Below are 25,954 nucleotides of genomic sequence, written 5' to 3' on the forward strand. Positions count from 1 at the left end.
ATTATTCTTCAAGTTAATATGATCTTATATCTTTAAATTAAAATGTATTGTATAAATATATTTTTTTAGTATTTGGTAATAGCATTGTTTTTATAATATATTAATATCTAATAGGTATTTAACAGGATAATAAATTAGAAAATTTGGGTGTTTATTGGTGTCTGTGTTTCTTTCTATAATCTTAATTTCTACAATAATATTTTAGCATCCGCCACCCAAACATTATACGTATACTTAAGACAGTGTTTATAGTCCTCACCCGTTTCTGGTTTCATCGTTATAATTTGTTTATATTAAACATTAATAATTATTGTACCTAATGCCTGTAACATAATGTATAGTCGCATGAATAACAAAAATACAAAATCTAATCTATTCTAACTCAAAACATTTGATATAAAGGCCGATGTTGGACAAACCACGGACTAAGAATCTTAGTTCGCGGGACAAACTTACGTTTATCACAACGTTCCAAGTGTGTAGCCTTGGAGGAAAATAACATAAATAACTACTCATTTCTATTTTAGAGACCCCATCGTACATAATATAATTGTACACGAAACGTCAACGCAGCAGCTGCTGGAAGCCTGGAAAATATTTTGGACGACCCTGCGGCTTGTATGGCTGCATCTATGATTCATGAATACTGGTCGCGATTCGAGTTGGTACTTCGTGGTTTGTTTATAATATTATCGATTTACATGGACTGTAATTGACGCAATTTAATCATTAAATTTTAATGTGAATGTCATTGTCCATAGTAAATTACTGTTGTATGTTATTTAACTGCTACGGGTGACAGGTCTGATTTTCAACTCTTAAACGTGAATTCGTCGAGTTTGTAACAATTTTTTATCGTTCCGATTCACAACACTTCAATTGCGTGGACGTCCAGTAGGTCCGAACGAAATACAATCATGTTTACGAAAATAATGTCAAATAAACGCATCCCGTTGACACCAACGTCTAAGAAAATGATGCCGAGAATGTACAAGACTACTGTCGCTCTGAAAACATGGTAATGTATTTGATTCGAATGTAACAAATTACCGTAATCCGCAATAACCGATAGCAATAACAACAAATCAAATAGTAATAAATATTTTTTTGTTTATAAAACAAATCACAATCGACACAATCACTAAATCATGTAAAACGCGTACTTACTCTAGGTACTTATTACGAAAAAAATGTAAAACATATAGTACCTAATAAATATTATATTTCTGTTAATCAAGTTTTTTTTATTTTACAAAGGTATACAAATAAAACCAACTATTAACTATATACATAATATTTAATTATGTAGATACTTTTGTTATTAATCTGCTGTTGGTACTTTGAACCTATACCTAATAATACTTAACAGTGTTGTTCGTAGAAACTTAATTTTGTCCACAAAATAATCATGAGAAGTTCTAAAGATTACGTAACACAAAAATAAGGTAAAGCGAGGTATGGGGACAGCCTCATCCCCATCCGTGAACAAACCCCTGATGAGGACTGAGAAAGTTGGTAATATTTTAAGTACAAGTGTAGGTTTTGCCGTTTTGTTTACAAACAATTATGAAAACAATATCGTCACATGCTTATCAAGTAACCTGCATGTGTCAGAGATCGATAACAGCTGCTGTGACGCTGGGTTACAGGTACAAGTTACCACCGCAGCGTCGAGTCAGAACGATCCAGAACGTGTATTTTTAGTTATTTAACTAAAAGTATGTACTTTTTCTCCATCCTACCGATCGATCTAGTAATGCGATAATGCTTTTGAAAACTTATTTGAATTCGTCATAATGTCCGCTTGAGATCGGTCAGTTTACATTTTAAGATTTATGATTTCAATTCCGAAAAATCAATATTTTAAAATTTTAAAATATTCAAACCTAATTTACAGAAGTTGAGGGTGAAATTGGAAAAAATGAACTAACCGATCTCAAGTAGTCTTAAAAAAATATAAAATTTAAATTAGTTCTCATAAGTGTTATCGCATTACTAGGCCGATCGGTATGATGGACAAAAGACTGTATGTTTCGGTTTAAAATTTAAATAATAATTAAACTTTAAATAACTGAATTCTGATGGCCAAAAATCCCCTTAATGTTTATTAAATGTATAGTAGTGCATTGTACTACATTGTACTACATTGTTCATACTTCTATCACATATTAGTATTATAATACCTATAATCTGTGATTCTAATATTCTATGCTCACACTCGCTGAAATGAGACGTTACCCGTACCACACCATTAGTGAAAACCGGTTTCGCTATCGCAACTAAGTTCTACCCGTTTACTGTTACGAAAACAAGAGTATTGGTTACAAAATAAATTTAATTTGCAAGATTTTCAAGAAGAAAAATTCGATACGTATCGATACGTACCACCTCGTATCGAGGTCCGAGTCCGATACGGGTCGGTACTCGGTACGTATCGCTTGTATACTGCACGTGTCACTTCTTGAACGCTCAAAATTGCCTCGATACGTATCGATACACTCCAAATTCTTCCTTGAAAATCTTGATGTATTAATATTTTCCAATAATCCTGTAATCCGATTTTATAATATTCGTACATTTCCTAGTGCTGATAAACATCCGTATTTTACACAAATGTAATCATTAGATATTAGAATCATGAATGTTTTGTTCACCTCAAAATTAGTATAAATCTGTTGAAAAAAATGCTGATCAATAATTACTGTGGACTTACACTCAATTTATTTTTTAACTTATGAGGAGTGTTGTATTACATTTTTAAGTTTTTCGACAAAGCAAATAATTGTTTGTTGACAATAGTTTAAAAAAAAATTAGAAAACTGGAAATTTTCTTATGCCTATAAATAACTTAAAAAGAATTGCATTTTTTGGACAATTTTTAATCTTAAAAATTTCAAAAAACTGTTTAAACTACTAAAATATAGTTGTATGTTTGAGACTCCTCATAAAAAAATGGTATTTTACAACTGTTTCAAACATGTTTAAAAAATGATTTAGACGAGTTTAATGCAAAATATGAAATTTATTATGTACACCTACTATCAACAAATATTAGTGTAGGTACTAGGTACCTACACTTACCAAAAAAAAATATTTATTTATTTATATATTATAATATAATAATACATTGGGTATCTATTAAATAATAAAACATTAAAATATAATATTTTATTAGTAAGTATAAGAAGTAATAAGTTTGTTATATTAAAAAAAAAGTTTGTAAATTAAAATTAAAAGTATTAGTGTGAACTTATTAGTTAGGTATCACTTATTGACTATTGTACACACTATCATTTATAATTAAGTATGGAACAGTATAGTAGTGTACCTATAGTACTGTAGGTATATCAATAATTATCACTTCACTTTATACAACATAGAAAATGAATATTAAATTAAAGTTGTAGTTCAATAAACCAAAAATTGTTGGTCGAACTGACCAATATTTTAATGCAAAGCAAAAAATATTAAAAGTTGCACTACCTATTGGCTTTCTAGAATCTACTTGTATCGCTTTGGTTTCTAGATGATAATTAAAAATTAATTAATAGGCTTTTCTTTTTCTTATAATTCTAAACTTTTAGTGTTGAATTTATTCTTTGTTAACTTACTGAAGTAATTGTTTCCATTAACTTGCCCACATTTGATTATGACCAGGTCTAGAAATGTAGAAAATAGATTAGGTTAAGTTCTTGTCTACAAAAATTACTACTCTTAACAGATTTATCTGAATACTGTTTTAAAATTAAAATTAAGTCCATTGTAATCGTAATGAAGTTGTATGTAATAACTAGATTCTATTTTAATTAGCACTTATAACTTAAGTTTAAATTAAATAAATATACCTTTTATTATATCATTGTACATTTAATGTAATTAATTTATGTTAGTATCCAATTACCTCTATGATTTTTTTTTTTTAATTGCTTTCATAAATTATAAATGGTTTACATATATATTATGGTAACTAAAAAATTTTAAATCTTGTTTCAATTCAGTAGGATTAAAAATATAAATTTAAAAGTAAGGAAAATCTTCCCTGTCCAGGAAGTGGATATTGTGTTCAATTTGTGATTGATGTAGACATTGCTTGAAATATTAAAAAAATATATTATTTAGAGTAGTGCAAAGTTGCTAATTTGAATTAATAATATTATAATTATAAATTTTATAAATTTGTTTATTAAACTTTGGAAATGAATTGATTATTACAATAAAATTAATAAATAGTAGTTGCTACTGTACGCTAGGTACCATAAAGTTATACACACATTTTTCTCTTTTGAACAACTGTATTTTTAATAAATTATTTATATTAAACGTTTGAAACAAAACAATGTTTGATTTATTTAGATGTTTTAAACATGTTTAAACATCTCAACCCTGCAGTAAATACAACCATAGTAAGATTTCATTAGTAATTTAAACTTTTTCCTATGTCTATGGAGCCAACAATTATTTAATTAGAACCCCATATTTATATTTTATAGGTTATAATTTATAATTTATATTTAAGCTATAGTCTTGAGTCATTTGCGATACTAAAATTTTTCACATCAGGCTAAATGCTTTGAGCTCTTAAAATATAATATACATTTTTTTTTAGGGGTCTGTCCGGATTGTCTTTTGGTGTAACAAGTTTTGTACTGTTATGTTATATGACGGAGTGGCGCACTGTGTTAAAGTATTGTCCTTACTACAACAGTAAGTATAACCAATTGGATATTGAAGATGAATTGGATAAAATCCAAGCAACAGCGGATACCAAAGAACGCACAGAAAATTCTTTAAGAGATTTTCAGCATGAGAGAGATGTAAAATTTGAAAGTGAAAAAGAAAAATAATTCTTTAAATATGAAAATCTTACAATACATTCAAGGAAAAATAAAAATGTGAATGAACTATGTACCTTGATATTTTTCAACAATTAATATTTCAGGAATTTGTGTAATTTAATATTGAATTGAATTAATAATAAATATTTTGATATTTTTTGTATTTAAGTATTTATACAGGTGGTACAATTTTGTTAACATTAACATTTATCATTCAAATATAATTTTAAGATCACCCATAAATACTTTTATTTCTTGTTATTAAAAATAAAATAAAAAGTACTTAGAAAACTAGTTGTGTTTTAAGTCATTTTTATATCATATAATATTCTGAATACCAATTCCTCATAATTTTCTCATAGATAATTTATTGAAAATACTAATTCACTAATTGTAGATTAAATCAGATTATGTATAATATTATTAAAATAATATATATCTAAAATATTTTACATCATAAATGCATATTCTAGTAAATATTTTTATAGATTTTCCAAGAACTAAAAAGGGTTTGTACTAATAACATCAAGGTGTTTATTGTGCAGCTGGGTACAAATTAGTTACTTTTATAACTTAAACTAGGTATATTAAAAAAAATGTAAGTATTTTAAACTATAGGTGATTTTTAACAGTAATCACTCATTATATATAAAAGTATTAACTTTTTAAAATATAATATTTTTACATAAACTTGGATTTATTACAAAACAGTACCTACTTTTTACTACTTTAAATTGTTGTCATTTTTTAAGCTTATACTTTTGTAAATGACAACATATATTTTATACTCCAAAGCTCCATATTTTTCAAAGAATTTGTATGTATGAAAACCGAATGTCGTAAGAATAGTTTTTTAGCTATAGCCTATTGCCTATAGGTGTACACAGGGACAGATCCAGGGGGAGCCTAGCCCCCCCCCCCTCCCCAGACATTATTTCCCACATTTTTTTAATAATTCTACAGATCCTGATATTACTATATTTCAAATTACTTGTATGTCTGATAATATAATATATTATTATACATATAATTCTGGGGTGCACAAACTAAGATGTACTATCATAGTCCATGTTTATGGTGGACAGTGATTCCAATTCTGTAATTTTACGTTAACAAAAAATTGTGCCTCCTCCCCCAGATCTTTGCTCTGGATCCTTGCCTGAGTGTACAGTATAACAAAGCATTTAAAATACACATTAGTAGAATAATAAGCCAACATTTTACGGAGTAAGTACCACTGTGCAAATTCATAGTATGCAATAATTTCACATTTAAATAACATGGTTGCCTTGGGGCTTAATTTTATAACTTGTACAATTTAATATACCCTTTTAATTCTTTAATGCAAGTTTACAATTTTCTAGACTGTTTTTAGGATAACTATTGTATTTATTATTCTGATTATACCTACCTATATGGCCATGGAATTATGGCTATAAAGTTTATTAAATACAATTATTTTTCAACATATAGTAATAGCATTGTACCTATAGGTATTGTACCTACCTACAATATATTTACTTAACTAAATAAAACATTTAATAAAAATAGAATATACATTGTATATATTATATTGAATAGATAAATTTAATAAAAGTCATCAGTCGGATTGCCATATATGTGTATTAAATAAAATATTAAAATGTACATATTGGGTAATTTATTTCCAGTGCAATACTGTTAGTTTAATGACCTTAGTTTGTAATTTGAAACATATAGGTAATTTAAATCTGCAATAAGAGCAATTATTAGTCTATATTGCTTATAATAATGTATGCAATGTAGAGTAGGTAGGTCTAACCTTATATCTTAACATATTACCTAGTGCTGTAAAATAACTCAATACAAAAAGTATGCGGTTCAATAATCAATCTGTAATTCTATAAGAATTGCAAAAAGAAAAGTTATTTTATTTTTGTTGCAAAATATAGTAGGTAGGTACTTTATATAGATAGGTACTCAACTTACACTTATATAATGTCTAATGTTGATTGAAAAATGATAAATTATACCCAATAGATATAAGTACTTAGTAGATACATATATTTTGGTACCTACATAGACACAAGCTATTCTAAACCATTAAGCACACTTAGGACCATATAATAAAATTAAAATAATTGTTTTTAAATAAAATAAATAAATAGCTAGATAAAGGCGTAGGTTATAGTACTATAGTCTCTAATATTAGCTATATAGTACCCACTTATAGACTATAGTAGGTACATAAAGTCAATTTTGATATTGGTGGTTTATTTTAAGATGATGAATATATTTATAATTCATATTAGTTATACCTAACTAAATATAATATTTTAAAACAAACTAAATGCAGCTGATAATGCAAATAAATGTTTTTTTTCACTTTTGTAGTAACCTATGTTGTTTTTTATCTGCTAACGATGTTCTGTAGAAAATACCGATTTACAAATTGTACAAAACAAGTTTTCAACTTCATCAGCATCTCTACAAAAAGAAAATTTTATTCTAAATTCGAAGTAAAAATGTGCCTTCTTTTTTGGCATCTTTAAAACAAATAGGGTACCTAATAGATATTTTTTTCGAATTGCAATATTTATTTATACCACCCCACTTCTGACTACCTACAGAGAAATAGAGTACCGACTAGATACCTGCAATGTACTATGTAAAAATAATAATAATATATAACATTTAAAATATTTTACCTGGATATTATATCAAGATAAAAATAGTAGCGTAGTTGGAGCTTAATCAAGGAAGGAGGGGATATTTAAATACTATATTATTTTATTACTTATATAGGCTATAACCGTGATAGAAGCATCACTTAAAAAATCCCAACTGAGGGGGGGCATCTTTCTCTGCTAACTCACCCTAGCTACACCACTGGATGTAAATAGAGGTATCTTTTTTTTTTTATTGATCTTAAGCCCGGCAACTGTGGCCATTAGCTGTAGTAGGTACCTATTGTAGGTTTGTATTGTAGGTTTTTTGGCACGGTAGGGGGAACACACGTGTTTGTGTTTGGCAGAATTTTTAAGTGGGCACCCGTAGGTACTGTCATACCAGGGTGGGGGGATGGTGGCAATTCTCAACATCCGCCGTGACTCGGCTGAAGAAAAATGCAGCCCAGTAGCCGAGAATCGAACCGGCGACGAACCGAGGCCTAGACCGCTCGGCCACCCCATCCCCCAAATAGGTATCTATAAATATATTATAAACCCAACACGCACACATTTGTTAACGAACTGGTCGGTGTGATTAAACTTATAATAAAAAAAAATTCGAAAATATAATATTATTATTTATTAGAGACTAGGGGGTATGTACATTTAAGGTTTATATTTGTTAAGTAAAAAACGGAATAAAATGCCACGGAATTACATGAAAAATACATGGACAATAAAATGCGTCCCTTATAACACTAGACACCAAATTGAAATACGGAACAGTCCCGCATAATTAAAGGTCGTGTCTACGTATGGTCACCCTAAACATGATAGATGAGAATTTTGGTGATTTCTTAACTCAAATATACTTTATTCTAAGGTCAGATATCAAACATAGGTATAATGCTATAGTAGTTAAGGCCCAAGTACCTTTTATTTTTAATTTTACTATATTTTTTGTAAACATTGATGGATAAACTATCAAAACTAAACTTAAATATACGAGTATATGATGAATTTTCAAATTATTTATCATTGCATTAAGATACGATTTATATGTATAATGTATATACTTATGAATATTTTGTATTATACAAAAAAAAATTATACTACTGTACAGTGAATCCTGCAAACTGCATACATGTTATATAATAAATAATAATAACAAAACTTAGAAGTACATGGGAACTGGGAAGCCATCAGGTGATGAAACTTTTCAAATGTATTTAAACAACTAACTTAGTAGATCACGATACCAACGCCTTTTGAGACAATAGGGTAGATTGTCAGGTAGAGTAAAAAATATATATAGTGTAGAGGAGTGAGTAGCCGAATGGTTGCCGTTTAAATGTATGATTATCCCACGGGTCGAATTGGTTTTCGCTTTTTAATTACTCACATTTCCCTTCCTAATTTTACAGGCTTATATAGTACTGTCAACTTTCAGGTGTTAAAAAGTTCCTACCTGTTTCCGCGTTTTCGATCGGGGAAAAAAAGTACTGTCAACTTTAAGTAGGCATGGTTAAAATATACATTAGTGATCGTTGAAATGGAAGTCAAATAAAAAATAAAATAAAATTTAAGATTGTTGAGCTGATAGCATTAGGTTAAACTAACTTTGCAAATTTGTAGTAGACTTTCTTCGAATATTCTGATTGTGTAAATTCCCCATTAATGAAGTCAGTCATACAATTTTCCAAGTATTGGTTTTTTTTTCTTGTTGTCTGGTATAAGTTCCTTCGTATTACTACAGCAAAATTTAATTTTTAAATACTGTTATTCAGTCTCATAAAATAAAAATAAATATTAGGATGGGCATTAGTCAATTCTTTATATGAATTCATATTGCAAGCTATTGCTTGAAAATTAAAGTAATTATTTTAAGTGAACAGAAAAGTTGACCAATGTCCAATTCAGCTCATCTGAAAAAAATAACTTTTTTCAAACGGTAACTACTTTGGCATGTGCGATATTAGGTATATTTTACTATACGAATAAACTAGGTATACTTAAATTATGATTATTATCCATTAGTTCTCAATGGTCACAATTCTTGGACTATTGACTTCGAATACCTATGTAATATCTCTTTTTAGTTTTTTCATGTACCTACCCTTGCTTATAAATATTAAATTAAACTGGGATATTGCAATAACCTACTATTTTATTCGTGGTGATAATGTGCACTGTATAATATATTAATATCGTTATTTTTATATACCTACATTATGCACATATGTATATACAGTTGTATACACAACACACATATTATTATATGATATGTACTTTGCGTAGGAAATATATAGTAGGAAGGTACCATATACTTATATTGCATATTATATCGTGCACATGCAGTAGGGGAGCAATGAAAAATTATCTTTAATAAAGAATACTGATGTGGAGAGTGGAGACACGCTGTATACATAGTCGAGTGAATGTCTGCGAGATAAGACCATGTATGTCCATACACTACGATATTATAGGTATCTATTTCATAATATTATACAGCAGCTTATTCCTCTTTCATATGTATATAGTATATTGTTATTGTATATATATACATTATACACATACATTATACATGTATAATAAACAATATTACTATACTATATATAGTTAAACGAGCCATACGACGAACATATTGTATGCACACAATAATATATACCTATGCGGCTGTACTTACAATACGTTTATGATATAGGTATCTTTAATAGGGGTTTCAAAACTATGAACAAGTATTTTGACTGGACCACTAACTGCAGGGGAGCATACTACTTGCGTCCGAAATTATTATCAGTAGGTGATGAGTTGCGTCCCGCAAAAAAAAAAGATTCAAAAAGGTCATAGCGTATTTGCGTCCCGGTATACCTTTTTCTATGACCTAATTGTTTCCCGAAAATATCGATATAATCGATATAAAAATGTACATTGATGATACAAATTTAATTTATAATAATAACAATATAAAAATGGTTATAATAAATTATCAGTTCAATTCAATTGCAATATTAATAATAATAATAATAATAATAATATAAAAATGCATGTTATACCTACATTTTGTCATAATAAAAATAGTATAATATAATAAAAAATAATAAAAAAATGCCTGTTAAACATTTTGTCATAATAAATCATTACCGAATCATACTGAATTTACAATTTATGAACTATCGGTTTTAGTGACATGATACTATCGATTTTAATGATTTCTGAAGATAATATTGATAGTAATAATATGGCTGATTTGCGTCCCCCAAAACGGGACGCAACTTACCGATCAAATTTACTACCTGAAAAACATATTTTTTTTTGGGACGCAAGTAACATGCAGCCAACTGCAGTGAATAATAAATTCAAACATAAACTATTAGTATAATTATATATTGCTTTTTATTGCGAGCTTTATTTACGAAGTACATTGTACATACAAAGCGCTTCTATTATATATTTAATATTAATCACGACAACTACAATAAAGACAGATAAAATACACAAATTTAATTTAAATGTTTCTTATTTATGCAATATATCCACGGATTAAGATACAATTAATACCTTCATTATTCGTGCACTATTATCTATAAACCAGTGGCGAGCAACTGCCGAGGGTCCCCAATCATTGAACACCAAATCCAAATGAAAAAGTAAAATACTAAATTACTACGTATACCTATAGGTTGTATTATTTTATACTACGTACAATTATTTTTTACCAACAGTGACATCAATCGTAATGTCATAGGTATATACTACAAGATGAGATGCAGACCAACGGCTGTGTCAGATCTTAATTATTTAATTAAATAATAAAGTGCGAAATTGCCTAAAATTAATGAGTTAATTTATTATATTTTATACGAATATAAAATGTATTGTATAACATAAACTTATGTAATGTTTTATGACGGTAAGGGGTAGCTTCATCACAGTAAATACATTTGGAGGTCGTGGATTAAAAAAGGCTGAACACCGCTGCTGCAGGTCTAAATAATAACAGCGCAGGCGTACTGAACTGAGCATAACAATATAATATGCAGTAAAGATGACTTGTAGATCAACAACTATCAATGATAGGTGTGCTTATGTGTTAGTGGTCCAATCTGAGGCAATGGACATTGGACAGCCCTGCGAATTCAAATTAACTCAAGAGTCAGAACTAATATTTTTTATGTAGTGGGGAAGAGGGTAGACTGGGTAGAGGTTTTATTGTAAATCCATATTTTTATTGGAGTGAGATATTTTAAATCTGATAAAAAATGTGTACGATTTAGATCAAATCTAATTGAAATAAACCCCAATTTAGTATATACACTTCATATTTGTACATATTTTGATATAAGTACATAAACTTGTAAAAATATAAGTATATAGCATTATTATATATGATTATATATTTATATAATATATATATATAACTTGATGTTTGTATACTCTAATTCACGTGAATTTGTATTGTAGTTGTTTATTAGTTTGTCTTTGTACATCAAATTTACAAAGTAATTGTAAATTTTCGTTAATTTTAAGATTTTGATTAATATTGTCAACAGTTATTGAACATCAGATGCCAATCTTTAATATTTATGAACTTCCAAATTATGAGGAACCTACGGCATTCAATTATGAAGCATTTTACTTAAAATGTTTTCATCGAGAACAATTTTTAAAAAATTAACAAAATTCGAACCATTTCTTAAGGTTTATAATAGCTCATAAATTAAGAGTCAAAATGTTTCTAAAATGTTTTCATATAATATAGAAAATGCTTAGGTACATAAATATTTGGTGTACATTTCAAGTGTTTACGGTTATAAGTTTTTGAGTTATAAGGTATAGGTGCTTACTAAAAAATAAAACCTTTTTTTTCTAAAATTGATTTTCCGTAAAAATTAGTGTTTTTTTTTGTTTTTTTAGAAGCTTTATACTATAAGTATTTTCAACCCCTTAAAAGTACCGACTAGATCACTTTTCCACGAGAGAACACGCTGAATTGCTGATGTCGTAAATCGGACTAATCGGAGCATGTTTATTACCCCTACAATGTTGACGTCAGACAAAAAAAACACACAATATTATCATTGCAAATACAATATATATCCCTGGACGTTTTTTACTCGCTACACGAAGCTTACAGCAGGCAGCAGCCCAAGTAGGCATATAACATTAATAATATAATATGTACCACGAATAAAATACCGCGGTACACCGTACGGGTACCGGGTACATCGTATAATATGCAATATGCAAATCGGAGAAACCTCACGTCACCGCCGTCGTCGGGCACACGAGCGACATATTATATGCGATGATGCGGAAAACGGAAACGATACCATGGCACTGCGGCGATGTCATATTATTATATATTATTACCTATATTTCACGCATAACGAAGTGGAGCGAGCGTATGTATGCGCAATATAGGTATGGGCAGACACGCAGCAGCGTATACCTATATTATGACGTCTGAATATTACACGCGGTAGCGGGGCGGACGGGCGGCGGCGACGCGTCTTCGGCGTCATACGCGTGTAGATCATGCGTTATATCCGCCGACATCGCGCGACTTAAACGTCGATAAAACGGGTGGCCCCGGCGGCGGGCGAGTGGCGACATCGACGATAGCGTTTCCGCATGTATAGATGAGGTACCTCCATATCATTATATTGTGTGTGCGCACTGCGCGCGCGATCCGCGTGTCCCCGTCGGCGAGACGACGCCGCACCACACGCCGCCGCAGGAAATGAAAACTGCTCCGGCTTGACGTGGTGCCCGGTACGGGTGTGTAAGTTGCGCGCGGTTGGCGAGGGGGGTGAGAGAGTGAGCGCGAGCAATAGCGCACCCCCTCCCATTGGACGGCCGACCGATCGATGGGCCGTCCCGGGCTCCAACGGACGCGTCCGGTGGGCGTGCCGGTGCTCGGGGCGACAACGCCATCGACGCCGCCGCCGTGGCCGTCCCACGCGACTTGTGCAGTCGTGGTGTTGTAGCGGTGCAGCGACGGCGTCGACGGCGGTGACGATTGACGATCGCGGACACCGCAGTTCTGTGCTATAATAATAATAATAATAACAATATTGTCGTTTCGCACTGAAACCGCCGTGGTGCAAGACGGCCGCCCGCGCAGACCGAACGTCGCACAGATCGTTGTATGATAAATATATATATATATAGGTGCTGTGCAATAACGTGACGGAAGTGCCACCGCCAAATACGTTCTTGTAAAAATACACACACTGCACCGGCTGTCCGTTTCGACTGCGCCACAAACCCGGCCCGGTCAAATGATGCTGGACATACTGCACCGGCACGTCGTCAGGGACATGGACGGGTTTCCCAGAATCTCCAACTGTGAGTATATTTACATATTATTGCTGTGCACTAAACCTATAGAGATGTATTATAAATTTAATATTGTACTGCGTATTAACGTACAAAAGCGTACAACAAGTAACGATGTGTTATACGTGGGGTGTCGTGAGCGTCTTTCGATATTTCTATAATATTTATGCCTTTAAGGCAGTGACGTATAGTTGTAAGTTATAACATGATATTTTATAAATCGGTGTACGGCCGAATATGCCCACCCGCGGCGAGTGTTTGGAGTCAGTCTTTTTTGAGATCTCAGGACTCGTCGCTGTCAACATTGTAACTCAATTACTATAAAACAGTTTTGGCTTTACGTTCAAATGATCAAGTCAATCTACAGTACAAGTAATACTACGACAGGCGGAGGTATATGTGTGTGTAGATTTTGTATGTAGTAGGTCTGACCTATAAAAAGTCCTATTTTTCTTCTATCCACCCTCCCACCCACGTTTAAGGTGTTGCCTGAGCATCACACTTGGACCCTATGTTACACGCCACTGGACTTACGTGTAACCCATCACTTATTCTCTTTTAAATTGTCCGTATCTTAGTACACGCAGTACAAGTAGTACAATTATTAATGTCTTCATTTATTAAGTATAAATAAGTGTTACTAATTTCTATCGGCATAAATTGAGGATAACGCCGATATAAAAATATTATTGTGCGATATTGAAATGTCCCAACACTCGCAAGTGTTACCTGTCTTACTCACGCCATACCATGGCAAATCTATACCGACACTACGTCTTGTCGGATTCTTCTTTCCGCCGTCCATTGAAAGTTAACATTATAGAACAATATTTCACTTAGCCCGATATATTTTGTAGAAGTATAGTTACTAATCTCAACTGAACGCAGATAGTTTTTTTCCGTATTTTAATTTTAATCTCAGTTGCAAATAAGACGTACAGTATGGTGACCGTTTTAAATCACTTAACCAATTCAATTTTTTCAAATTTATATGAATTGAAAAACTAATACTTTTGCAAATAATAAAACATATGTTCGTTTCTGCCATGGGTTTTGCTTTTTACACCGTATCATAGGTAATCCCCAGTTCACGACCGACGGCATGGTATTTCCTAGAACTGTCGGCGTGGAAGAGCGACTGGTTATTATTTCGGTACGTATCTCTTGCCCGTAATTCGTATTCGCCGTATTATTGGATATTTATAAAATTAAAGTACAAACTATGATGTAAAAATAAAACATCTACATAAACTGTCGACATCAAATTACGGAATAATGTTTTTTTTTTTTTTAATACGACCAATAACAAATATTATTAAATTGTAGGTAGGTACGTAATATTTTTTTGTCGGCGAGTATATGAGATGCTGTCGGACCAGCCAAGGAATTGGTCCTGTAAACCTTTTTAAATATTAGAATAGGAAACATCTTGCAAAACACCTTGCAACCCCAAATTACGCCACTACTTTTATTTTTTTTTTACTCCTAAATGTTAATACATGTGTGCCAGCGTATTTATTCACTGTACCTATAATATTCGATAGAAACGATTACAACGATCTTTATTAATGTATAGATATCTATAATAATATGAACTTGTTATATATTTGCTAAACTACAGTGGTGTAATTAGGAATTTTTTCTGTGGAGATAGACGTTTTATTACCATGCGCATACCAATTTATAGATTCCTTGATATTCATTAGGTACATTAATAAGTAAATATAATATTTAAATATAGCGATGTCAGAACATAACCCCACAAGTTTCAAATAGCTAAATATATATGTATACCTATGTCCTATATTATAAAGGGTCTGCGAGGATCTATACCCCTCATTCCCCCATCCCCCCGTAATCCGTATTACACCCCTGCTAAACTATGAGTATTTTTATAGATACCTAAATCCAATTATTCATAATACGACTTCGCACATGTATATTGTACAATTTACGCCTGTAGCAGTGGCTTCATTTCAGTTTTTGAGATGGGCCATGGGGGCAACAATATTTTGATCGACCCATACGCTCGCTAACAATTACATTATAATTACAATTACATCTCTACATCTCAGTACAAATAGCCTTCTTCTTATGAATACAATTGAAACGTCAAACAATGGCTAGGTAAACCAAACGAGTAACGACAGTCGACAATTAACAATAGACATTAAACACGGAAGGCCCTTACTATCTGTTAAATACTCATCCTGATAACACACAACACACCATACACCAGGGTTGTCCATTATTTAATATTCATAAATTAGAAATACATAATAATATCATTGATTATAATATATACTATAATAAAATAATAATAAATACCTCAATACAAATAATAAATATACTATGTAATCAATGATAATGTTCAGATACCCTATAATTATTTACGTATTAGCACTAGCCACGAACGATGGTTTAATGTTATTTAGCAATGACATGAATCGTGTTTTCCAAGGGCTTGAGGGCTGCAGTCCAAAACTTGTCCGACACTAGCCCATATTCGGCCCGATAGCAGCCCTCTAATAACAAGGGGGTGGGCAAATTCCCACCCTCCTCCACAAATAACGTCACTGGCCTGTAGGATTTTAAAATCCAATAATTAATTGAAATTTTGTGTAGGTGTACACTTAATAATATATATGATCTATGATTTGATGTTATATCGAATTGATCGCCAATATATACGTTCAAACGTTATTGTTTAAGCATATGTATTATATATGTGCAACAAGTACTTAGGTGCTTTACTAATATTACAAACACCGTGTATAGACGTATAAATGTATACCAATATAACTATGTATAAAACAAAAGGATCAACCGAGTGTTTTAGTCCCTGTAGGGTATGGAAATTATACAATACAAATATAGGTTCATTATAATATATACAATACATCGTGTTTATGAAGCAATGTGAATAACTTTATACATAATTAACTTCATATTTCGTTACCTAATAGTTAAAACATTATTCTAATTTATTAATAAACCGCTTGTGTATGTATTTTTATGTACATATTAATATATTATAGCAGCTATACTCCGTGTATAATATCATTGTTTTTTTTTTTATATATATTAATCAATCTTTACAATTGTTGTATCATAATCTTATATGAGGTTAAGAACTACCTAAGTTTAGCTTGGTGTCTTGAGGCGAGGATACGCGAACATTCTAATCCTCTTATCTCGAAAATCACTTCACATACACTTTTAGAAACCCCCGAGAGAATGAAATGGCCTAGGGATTTTCTTTATTCAACTAACTAACGCAATTTGATCTACTCAAATGACTTAACGTTACTACCTTTTTATAATTCTCTTTTATTATAAGTGTAATTATTATTTTATCTTCTTTCTTTGTGTAAATTGAAATAAATGACGCTGAAGTGTGATATTATGCAGCTATTCAGTATTCACCCACTCTCCGCTACGGAGTTTACGTAGGTACCTCATATCCTCTCATGATACTTTTTTCTGTAACTGTAGATTGTGGATTTATAAAAAATAAGCTAGGTAAACATTTAATTTATAACTTATTAGTTCATATTATGACCTGTGACTTATGACGTATGTGATATGTTCATATTATTATACCTATACTAATGTATTGTTTTCTGGTTTCTGTAACGCTTATATTATTTTTAACGTGGACATTTTTTATAATATTGAGAAATTAAATTATTTAAAATAAAATATTATCCTTGGATAGTACCTGTATAGACTAGGAATATCATCCATAAAATATTATCATATTAATTGACCAGTCATAACAATCAATAATTCAATGATTGTGAAATGTTGGTAACTGAGAATATTAGCAAATTGATTGATGTAGTGAAGCGAATAAGCGATAAGAATTCTGAAAACAGATTGGAATTTGTCATGAAGTCTCATTGAGATTGGCTTTACAACATTTTTGATTTTAGTTTCTAAGCGGAGCGATGAATGTATTGATTTTACAATGATGTGTGTTTTTCTGTAACCATAAAATATTAAAAAATATTAACATAGCATTTTTATAGTTTTATGTTCAAATTTGGACGAAATTACATAGTAAATAACTAAGAATAATGATTTAAGTTATTTTGTTTTAATTTAAAAATATTATTCTTGGGTAGGTACTTGAAACTTTTAAAGTAGGTATATTATTAAATTGTATACACAGAATGATTTTTCAAATGAAAGTTTTTGGCAAAAATGAATTTAACCTACTCTAGTACATTACTTAAATCACAATAATCACAGCAATATCATCAAATTAAACACCATTCATTACAGTGACCCCCTTTCGTCTATACTGTACAGCAGAGCGCATCCATTTATCCGATTTGTTGATTTTAACTTCTCCAAAAATTGAATTTTGAACATTTTTTAATTACTTACTCTTTTTCAATATAACGTTTTTAGGAAATTGGGGCTTAGTATCAGTAATGAGGGAAAGCCCATCTCAAGTACTCTTGACGGCAAATTCATAGCTGTTTTTAGAATTCTTATCGCATCATTAGATCAATTGGTACGTTTGGCAAAAAACATGTCTGAAATCCATGTCTCATGTGTGTTAGAGAAAGACAGGAAATCACGGTATCGAATCCCATTAACAAACAAGTATTCGCTAGGTACCTGTATGTATTTTATAACCGGAAACTCACGGATAATAATAACCTGCCCCAATACGATTGCAATACCTACACCACATTATAAGGAAACGAACATCAAAGTGTGATAAAAATAAAACATTCGGTAAATAGGGGTCTGATAAAATATTATTTCTAGCAATGGAAAGTATAATAGGTAGTAGGTACACACAAAACTATAAATCACCAACATTTACACTTTTTCTCGATTTTATTTTTATAGCTACGAATTCACAAGTATGGTCGTACACTCGTTCAACATCATAATATAATATTATTATATAGACAATCCGTCAAGAACTTATATAATATACTACCTACTCGAGTAAATTAGGGGTGAGGTTTTAATAAAATATTTTATTTACATAGGTATTGTATATAAAGGCACTATACACAGAACTTAAAGTAGAAAAAATAATATGAGAGGGGGATGTGATTCTCTATATAGTCATAACCGTTATAGACTTGTATACTTACATCATACATATATATTTATAGTGTTGTATACACACTATAATATTTAAAAAAAAATTGATTTTCAGACAATTATTAGCTTGTCTGTCGAGTTATCGTAGATTTAAGATTTTTAAGCACAGTAAAGCTGCGTAGGCGATGAAAGTATTTGAAATAAGTGCCATTATAAATACCACGAACTTAAAATTCTGACTTAAAAACTAACTACTGACGATCTACCTAAAACGTTAACATCAAGTAGAAAAGATAATTGTAGGCACTATTTTGTTTGATTGTTTGTTTGGCTAATTGATAAATAAACGCCATAACTAGTAGTTATTTTTTTTGTTTTAAATTCTATGTGTAATCACTAATTATCTATAACAGTTTAACTTATTCAAAAATGTTAACGTTACGTTGTTGCCAGATATGTACGATATAATTTTAATATAGAATATTCAATTTTTATAATATTAATTTTTAAGTTCAAATTTGGACAAAATTAGGTATTTAAACAATGAATAACGATTTTAGTTGTTTTGTTGTACTTTAAAAATACTATTCCTGAAACTTTAAAATTATATTAATATATTTTGTTTACACAATGACATTTTCAAATCATACTACTAGTATATATACTATTTACACAATAAATGTTATTTACGAATTTTAATATACGGTGTCGACGGTGTCGTATTACTATCTGCTTGTCAATTATGTCTGCGCGTGATTTGACGGTGTCCTTATTGTCTCTTTTTTCACCGATAAACAATCGACGTTCTACTATATTATTATCACGTCTACAACACATTCCAAACACCCACGGCCCCTGTACGCGTACACCGTAATTCCGATTAGTTATTTCAGTATCAGTATCAGAACTGCTAGATTCTGATACCACAAGTTCTTCTCTAGGCTTATGACCTACTATACAGACGTATATAGGCAACCACGGTTATACGCTTATACTCCGCTTGCGTAAAATAAAGATTCGTCCGTTTGCACTTGGATTCCTACAACACCGATTTTCGCAAGTTTTTCAAATATTGGTCTACACAAAGATTATACTCAGCAATCAGTATATTATATTTATCATTATAAAAGTCGGTATAATTGCCCCCGCTCTATCGCCTACCGGATTTCGGGAGCTTCGACCCCGTCTCCGTAGTGGGTTAAAATTAGTATAATACCCAGGTAATGGTGTAGTGTAATATTTATCATCGCACGTTTGATCGTGATTTCGGTGACAATAGTGTAACACGGTGTGCAGCACACAAGAAAATAACAATAATTGAGTGATGGTATTGATTTGTTGTTGCCAGCAGACGGCGATTGTGGCGAAGGCCCGGCGAGTTGCGAGGGCTGCGGAACGAAGATCGTGGACAGGTTCTTGATGCGAGTGGGCACGAGCAGCTGGCACGAGCAGTGCGTCACATGTTCGGCGTGCGGCGTCCCACTGGCCAAGTCGTGCTACTACCGGCACAACGGATTGTACTGCAAAAACGACTATGACAGGTAACTTGCAAGTATTGGAACTATCGGTCGCCACAACATTATGCTGTGTACAAAATATATTACATATCAATATTATATACTACTATATTATACGCACAATATGCATCGTCTGCCCCGACGTCGCACGCGGCATGTGGTGGTCAGTACACCTTGAACTTGTATACATTTTAGTAGGAATATTATTGCCTATTATTATGACGTAGTAACCTAACGGCATGTATAATCCCGACTTGCAATGCACACACAACCCCACACACGTGGCATTTATAATAATATAAAGATTGCTCTGTGCCAGACACGGATCCTGAGCAAATTACTGGCGGGGGGGGGGCACAATTTTTTGTTAATGTAAAATTACAGTATTGGAATCACTGTCCACCACGAACTAAGATAGTACCATCGTAGTTTGTGCATCCCAGAATGATTCGTATAATAATATATTATGATATCAGACACACATGTAATTTGAAATATGGTAATACCAGGATCTGTAGATTTATTAAAAAAAATTTGGGAAATTATATGTCTGGGGGAGGGGTGGGGGGTCTGTGCTACACGACCAAACGTTCATCGCCCGATTACTATATTGGAACCTATTTCTGCAAGACTCTTTCGACCCACATGGAACGTATACCTAACTACCTGAGACGATTTTGCGAGTTATAGTTATTTGCACCGTTGTAAGGTGCACCTAGTCGAATTTAGTGTTTGTAATTTGCACCAAAATGAGTGCTTATGTTTTCGATTACCTGCAAGTATTCAATTATTCGTCGATTATTTTATATTCATTATACTGAATATTTGACTGACAATATTATTGTTTTTAATATTAAGACTTTATTTATATAATGCACTGTAAAATACAAACTTATAATTAATTTATTACATGTATATTATAGTTACAACAATCGCCGTAAACTCAGTCTGTATCGTGAGAGTTATAAGTTCTATACGAAATAGTGATCTTATACCTATAAATCTATTAATTTTCCACATGTTTTATGAATAAAAACCAAGCCAAAGTATTTATGTTAGAATTATAGACACTTTTTTTATCAAAATCTAAATTGCATATAAATATTGTAAACCATTAAACGTGTTGTAAAATTATATTTTTATCTAAAATAACGTTATTATAATAATATAAATATATAATTATGTTCGTTGTGTATTATTGTTATGACTTAAAGTGCAGAATTTATGTCAATACAGACATACCTTAAAACGGTGTAAGTGCGGTGGGGGGATATATAACCCCTAACTTCTCCCCCCCCCCCCGGGGGGCACGCCTCTGGATCCGTGTACATTTTTTGCGATGCTTCATTAATGAACAGGTGTCAGGCACTTCGAAAATACTTTATTACGAGTGTGAGTAACGTGTTTATCGCCTGTTTCAGACTATTCGGCGTCAAATGCGGTCGGTGTGGCGAGCCTTTGGGAGCCAGAGAGCTCGTTATGCGCGCTGGCCCCAGTCACGTCTATCACGTGGGATGTTTCGCGTGCGTTGCTTGCATGCAACCATTACAGAAAGGCCAGCAGTACGTGGTCAAAGCCGGCGGTGGACAACTGTTTTGCCGTACAGACTTCGAAAAGGAAATATTTCTCATGCAACAGACCGTTGGAAGTCCACAACCAGGTAAACTGTTTTGTACACAACGAGCATTGACGTATTTGACGTATTTTTCGTACATAGTTGGTATAATGACTATAGGTCCCGCCCTCCACCTGCGTACCTGCTATAATACTGCTAATGTATATCACTAATTATTATAGTCTCGTATTTAACCACCAATATTATGTAATTTAAATAATTTTATGTTTATTTTGAGTTATGCACCACTACGCATTAGTGCATTAACTTGAATTATACATAAATGTACGAAGTAGATAATAATGTTTAAAATATTTCGCTGTTTTAACGAAAATACTTCGTTGTTTTTGTTTAGACGATAGTCTAACTCTGGACGAGAACTGTAGGCCTCGAGACGGCCGCCGTGGACCGAAAAGACCCAGAACCATATTGACTTCGGTACAACGACGGCAGTTCAAAGCTTCATTCGAAGTCAGTCCAAAACCCTGTAGAAAGGTAAGTTCGTGTATTTTTAATGTTCACTGCAGTATTGAGATAATTATAAAGACGCACATAAATATATAATAATATATTTTGTTCATGTTTTACAAGTTACTACGTAGCTATAATGTCTTATTATTTCATCGCTGGATGGGAACAGTCTTAAACTCACACTTCGTTTAAATCCAACTGTTTATCATTACGTTTACTTACTCTGTATAACACTGTTTATATTAATTTTATCGAAAAAAGTTGTACATTTATTTATAATATACGTAGCAGCGTGGTATTTTATTTTATGGAATTTTTGTTCAGGTACGAGAAGCGCTGGCTAAAGACACGGGATTAAGTGTGCGAGTTGTGCAAGTATGGTTTCAAAATCAGAGAGCCAAAATGAAGAAAATCCAAAGAAAGAGTAAACAAGACGATAAAAATACGAACAATAACAACGCGAACAATACGGATAAAAATGAAACTGAGCACGCAACGAATACCACATCTAGCGTATGTTCTGGAGGTATAGTACACATCATAATATCACATTATATATTTGTATTGGACATTGATATTGACTCAAATTTGAATTAATTACCGACATGATGAAAAACTATAATATGATATTTTGGTTTTACATATATTTAAGTTTTAAAAGGGCCAGGCCCAATTTCATAAATTAGATAATAATAACAATCGTTCGTGAATATAATAAATGAAAAATATTTCCCGTCACTTATGTAAGTTATATACTTATATCCGAATAAATTACATACTAATACCTACAAAGCTTATATATAAATCGTAAAATATATGATTTATTGAAAACAAGAATTTGAAAGCCTTATACTTACAACTTAATAATTACTAATACACGTACCTACTAGAACTTAATAGTAAATACCTACTTTGTTGCATTTTAAATAATTTTTGACTGCTATATAGGTAAAGTCTAAAAGTTCGTCTGTTTTTGTCTGTAGATCATTATTTGAGCTTGAGTACGCTGAGCATGCACGACAGCAGTGACTCGAACTATCAGAACAGCCAGCCACTGAAACCCAACATACCGTACTCGCCCGAAGGTAAATAATATTCGCGCGCTAATTATGCCGAGAACAATGTGAACCGTTTATTCGTGGAAGGCTGTATAATAATTCACTTTGAAAATCAAACTGCTATAGAGCTGGTTATAAAATGTTTTTGGTAAAACCTGTTGATCTGAAGTTTGAATGAGCCATTCAGTTTATACATTTTTTTAATCACATTTTAATTGTATTACACTGCTCAAAAAAGTTTGTTATTCTCATTATACTTTTCAGACCTTTCTGTACCCTTTTATTACAAATAATAATAATAATAATAATAATAATAATAATAATAATGATTAACCAATCCGCCTATGTGTTATATCTATAACATACGATAATATTATAATATCTAACCCAATGTATCCTTGTGGGTTGCTGCAGGTACATACACCGGCGACCATTCGGTGGACAGTTTCTGCAGTTCGGACGTGTCCCTGGACGGCAGCACCACGGCGGCGGACGAGATCGGTTCCGATACCATGTCACTAGACCTGTCCGTCCACCACGGGACCCACAACCAAAACGTGCATCACCAAAATCACCACCATCACCACCATCACCATCACGTCGGCGGTGCCGCGTCCGTGTTGCCGGGCCAGCAGATCAACCCCATCGACAAACTGTATCTGATGCAAAACTCGTACTTCAACAGCAACGACCATTAAATAATATTACCTATATAATAAATATACACACCCACTCATATATATATATATATGTATATTATGCATAATTATTATTGTTCTATGTTATAATTATCTCGTATATTATAGTGCACAGGCAATTGCAGTGTTGTTGGTAATTATTGCGGACTTGATTAATCGGTTAGGGTCCTGCCCTATTGCCCGCCATCACTGTTTCGAATATTCATTATATTACATAAAATATATAATATATGACATGACCGGACGACAGACTTTAGTGTATTTTTAGTGTCTCCGCATTCACAATACTCGTATTATAAATCATTCTTGTAAGACGTATATAATGTTTATAAGTCGTAATATTATCAATGATAATTTGTCATGCATTGGAACCTTTGTGGCTGTTTATGGTCCTGTCTTATTATACTGTTCTACTGCAGGGTGTTACAGAAATAACTTACAAATACAAAAAACCACCCATGCAATAAATGCTGCCCTAATCAGTATTTATAAAAATAAAGGGATATATATATATATATATATATATTATAATCGTTATTATTGATGATAATTTTACTAACATTTTTTATTTTTATTTTCTTAAGAACAACAATTATGATTGCCATTTCATTGGTTACAACTAACATTCTGTCAGTTATTCCTGTTACACCTCGTATAATATGAATATCATATACCTAAGTACTATGTGTTGTAAACATTGTTATATCAACTATAAGACACAGGTTTTTTGACTTCATTATGAAAGACTGTACACGTCATATGCAATTTTGAAGGAGCCCTTTACTTATGTGCAGAGTTCAGTTATTGCTTAAGGTCTAATATATTATAAATGTGTTGTAATTTCTATATTATCTGTAAATATATACCTATATATTATATATTTATGTAATATATACTTTCATACTGTTATCAATGTTATTTGTATTTTATCGCATTATTTAATATGAAATTTAGATGTATACTTAATTTATAGTCATGTAGTTTTACTGTAGTTAACTAAGAAAATGCCCTTAAATTAATATTTATGTTAAGAAACTACCTATAGACTATAGTATCTATACAGTATACACATATGTGTGTGAGTACACACACAAGCTATACTAATCAATAACAATGTGGTATTTATTGTGATTATAATGAATAATATTCATTTGAAATTCTTGTAAAAAATCTCTCGTGAAATTAATTTTATGTTTACTACTATTTATAAAATGTATGTAATCTTGTAAACTTATTTAGTGCACTTAAATCGACAAGTTGGGCAACATTTTAGGTAGTTAATTAATATGTGAAAATACAGTGTAAACGATTAATGAAATCGTAAATAAAAAATGCTAATCAGAATATATTATGTATACATTGATGTAGTTTGTGCTACGTTAGAATATTAAAATCTATCAAATATCAATGAGTTTTCACAGGAAATTTAATCAAGTGACATATTATTATGCCAATAATACAAGTTCAGTAAACTTTCAGGCCTGACAACAAACTATAAAATAGATTGGCATATGATGTCAAAGATGAACTTATAAAACTCGTGAATTACTAGAATCTAGATTATACCTATGATATGGGATGTCAGGACTTGGGAAACTGCAGTCAATTCTTGTAGAAATTTAGAATATTTAAAAAAAAACACCTGTCCGTAGATTTAGAACAAGATTGTTTTTTAACGTTCTATGAAGTATCAAACTATA

The 25,954-nt window shown here is 31.7% G+C and overlaps 2 protein-coding genes across 4 annotated transcripts; both read left to right on the top strand.

Annotated features, from left to right (window-relative positions):
* The first annotated feature begins 611 nt into the window (after nt 1-611).
* On the top strand, nt 612-4,893 carry LOC111035521. Its single transcript, XM_022317166.1, has 2 exons — nt 612-1,018; nt 4,607-4,893. Exons 1-2 carry the CDS (start codon nt 918-920, stop codon nt 4,842-4,844), a joined length of 339 nt encoding a protein of 112 aa, XP_022172858.1. The 5' UTR covers nt 612-917; the 3' UTR covers nt 4,845-4,893.
* An 8,570-nt stretch (nt 4,894-13,463) lies between these two features.
* On the top strand, nt 13,464-25,621 carry LOC111035528 (LIM homeobox transcription factor 1-beta-like). Of its 3 annotated transcripts, none has more exons than XM_022317175.1 (7): nt 13,464-13,834; nt 20,244-20,436; nt 21,834-22,072; nt 22,383-22,522; nt 22,823-23,024; nt 23,482-23,583; nt 23,971-25,621. In XM_022317175.1, the coding sequence occupies exons 1-7, from the start codon at nt 13,768-13,770 to the stop codon at nt 24,252-24,254; spliced, it is 1,227 nt and encodes a 408-aa protein (XP_022172867.1). In that variant the 5' UTR covers nt 13,464-13,767; the 3' UTR covers nt 24,255-25,621. The 3 variants fall into 3 exon arrangements, with proteins under 3 accessions (XP_022172867.1, XP_022172868.1, XP_022172869.1); XM_022317176.1 differs by having other exon boundaries at nt 20,247-20,436; XM_022317177.1 differs by lacking the exon at nt 23,482-23,583.
* The last annotated feature ends 333 nt before the right edge of the window (nt 25,622-25,954 follow it).

This window comes from Myzus persicae, unplaced genomic scaffold (assembly GCF_001856785.1).
Source record: "Myzus persicae strain clone G006 unplaced genomic scaffold, MPER_G0061.0, whole genome shotgun sequence".
Lineage (NCBI taxonomy): Eukaryota > Metazoa > Arthropoda > Insecta > Hemiptera > Aphididae > Myzus > Myzus persicae.

Coding starts and splice junctions, on each gene's coding strand:
- LOC111035528 (XM_022317175.1), top strand. CDS start 13,768: ATGATGCTGGACATACTGCACCGGCACGTCGTCAGGGACATGGACGGG. Junction 20,437..21,833: donor TGCAAAAACGACTATGACAG/GTAACTTGCAAG, acceptor CGCCTGTTTCAG/ACTATTCGGCGTCAAATGCG. Junction 23,584..23,970: donor CATACCGTACTCGCCCGAAG/GTAAATAATATT, acceptor GGGTTGCTGCAG/GTACATACACCGGCGACCAT.
- LOC111035521 (XM_022317166.1), top strand. CDS start 918: ATGTTTACGAAAATAATGTCAAATAAACGCATCCCGTTGACACCAACG. Junction 1,019..4,606: donor ACTGTCGCTCTGAAAACATG/GTAATGTATTTG, acceptor ATTTTTTTTTAG/GGGTCTGTCCGGATTGTCTT.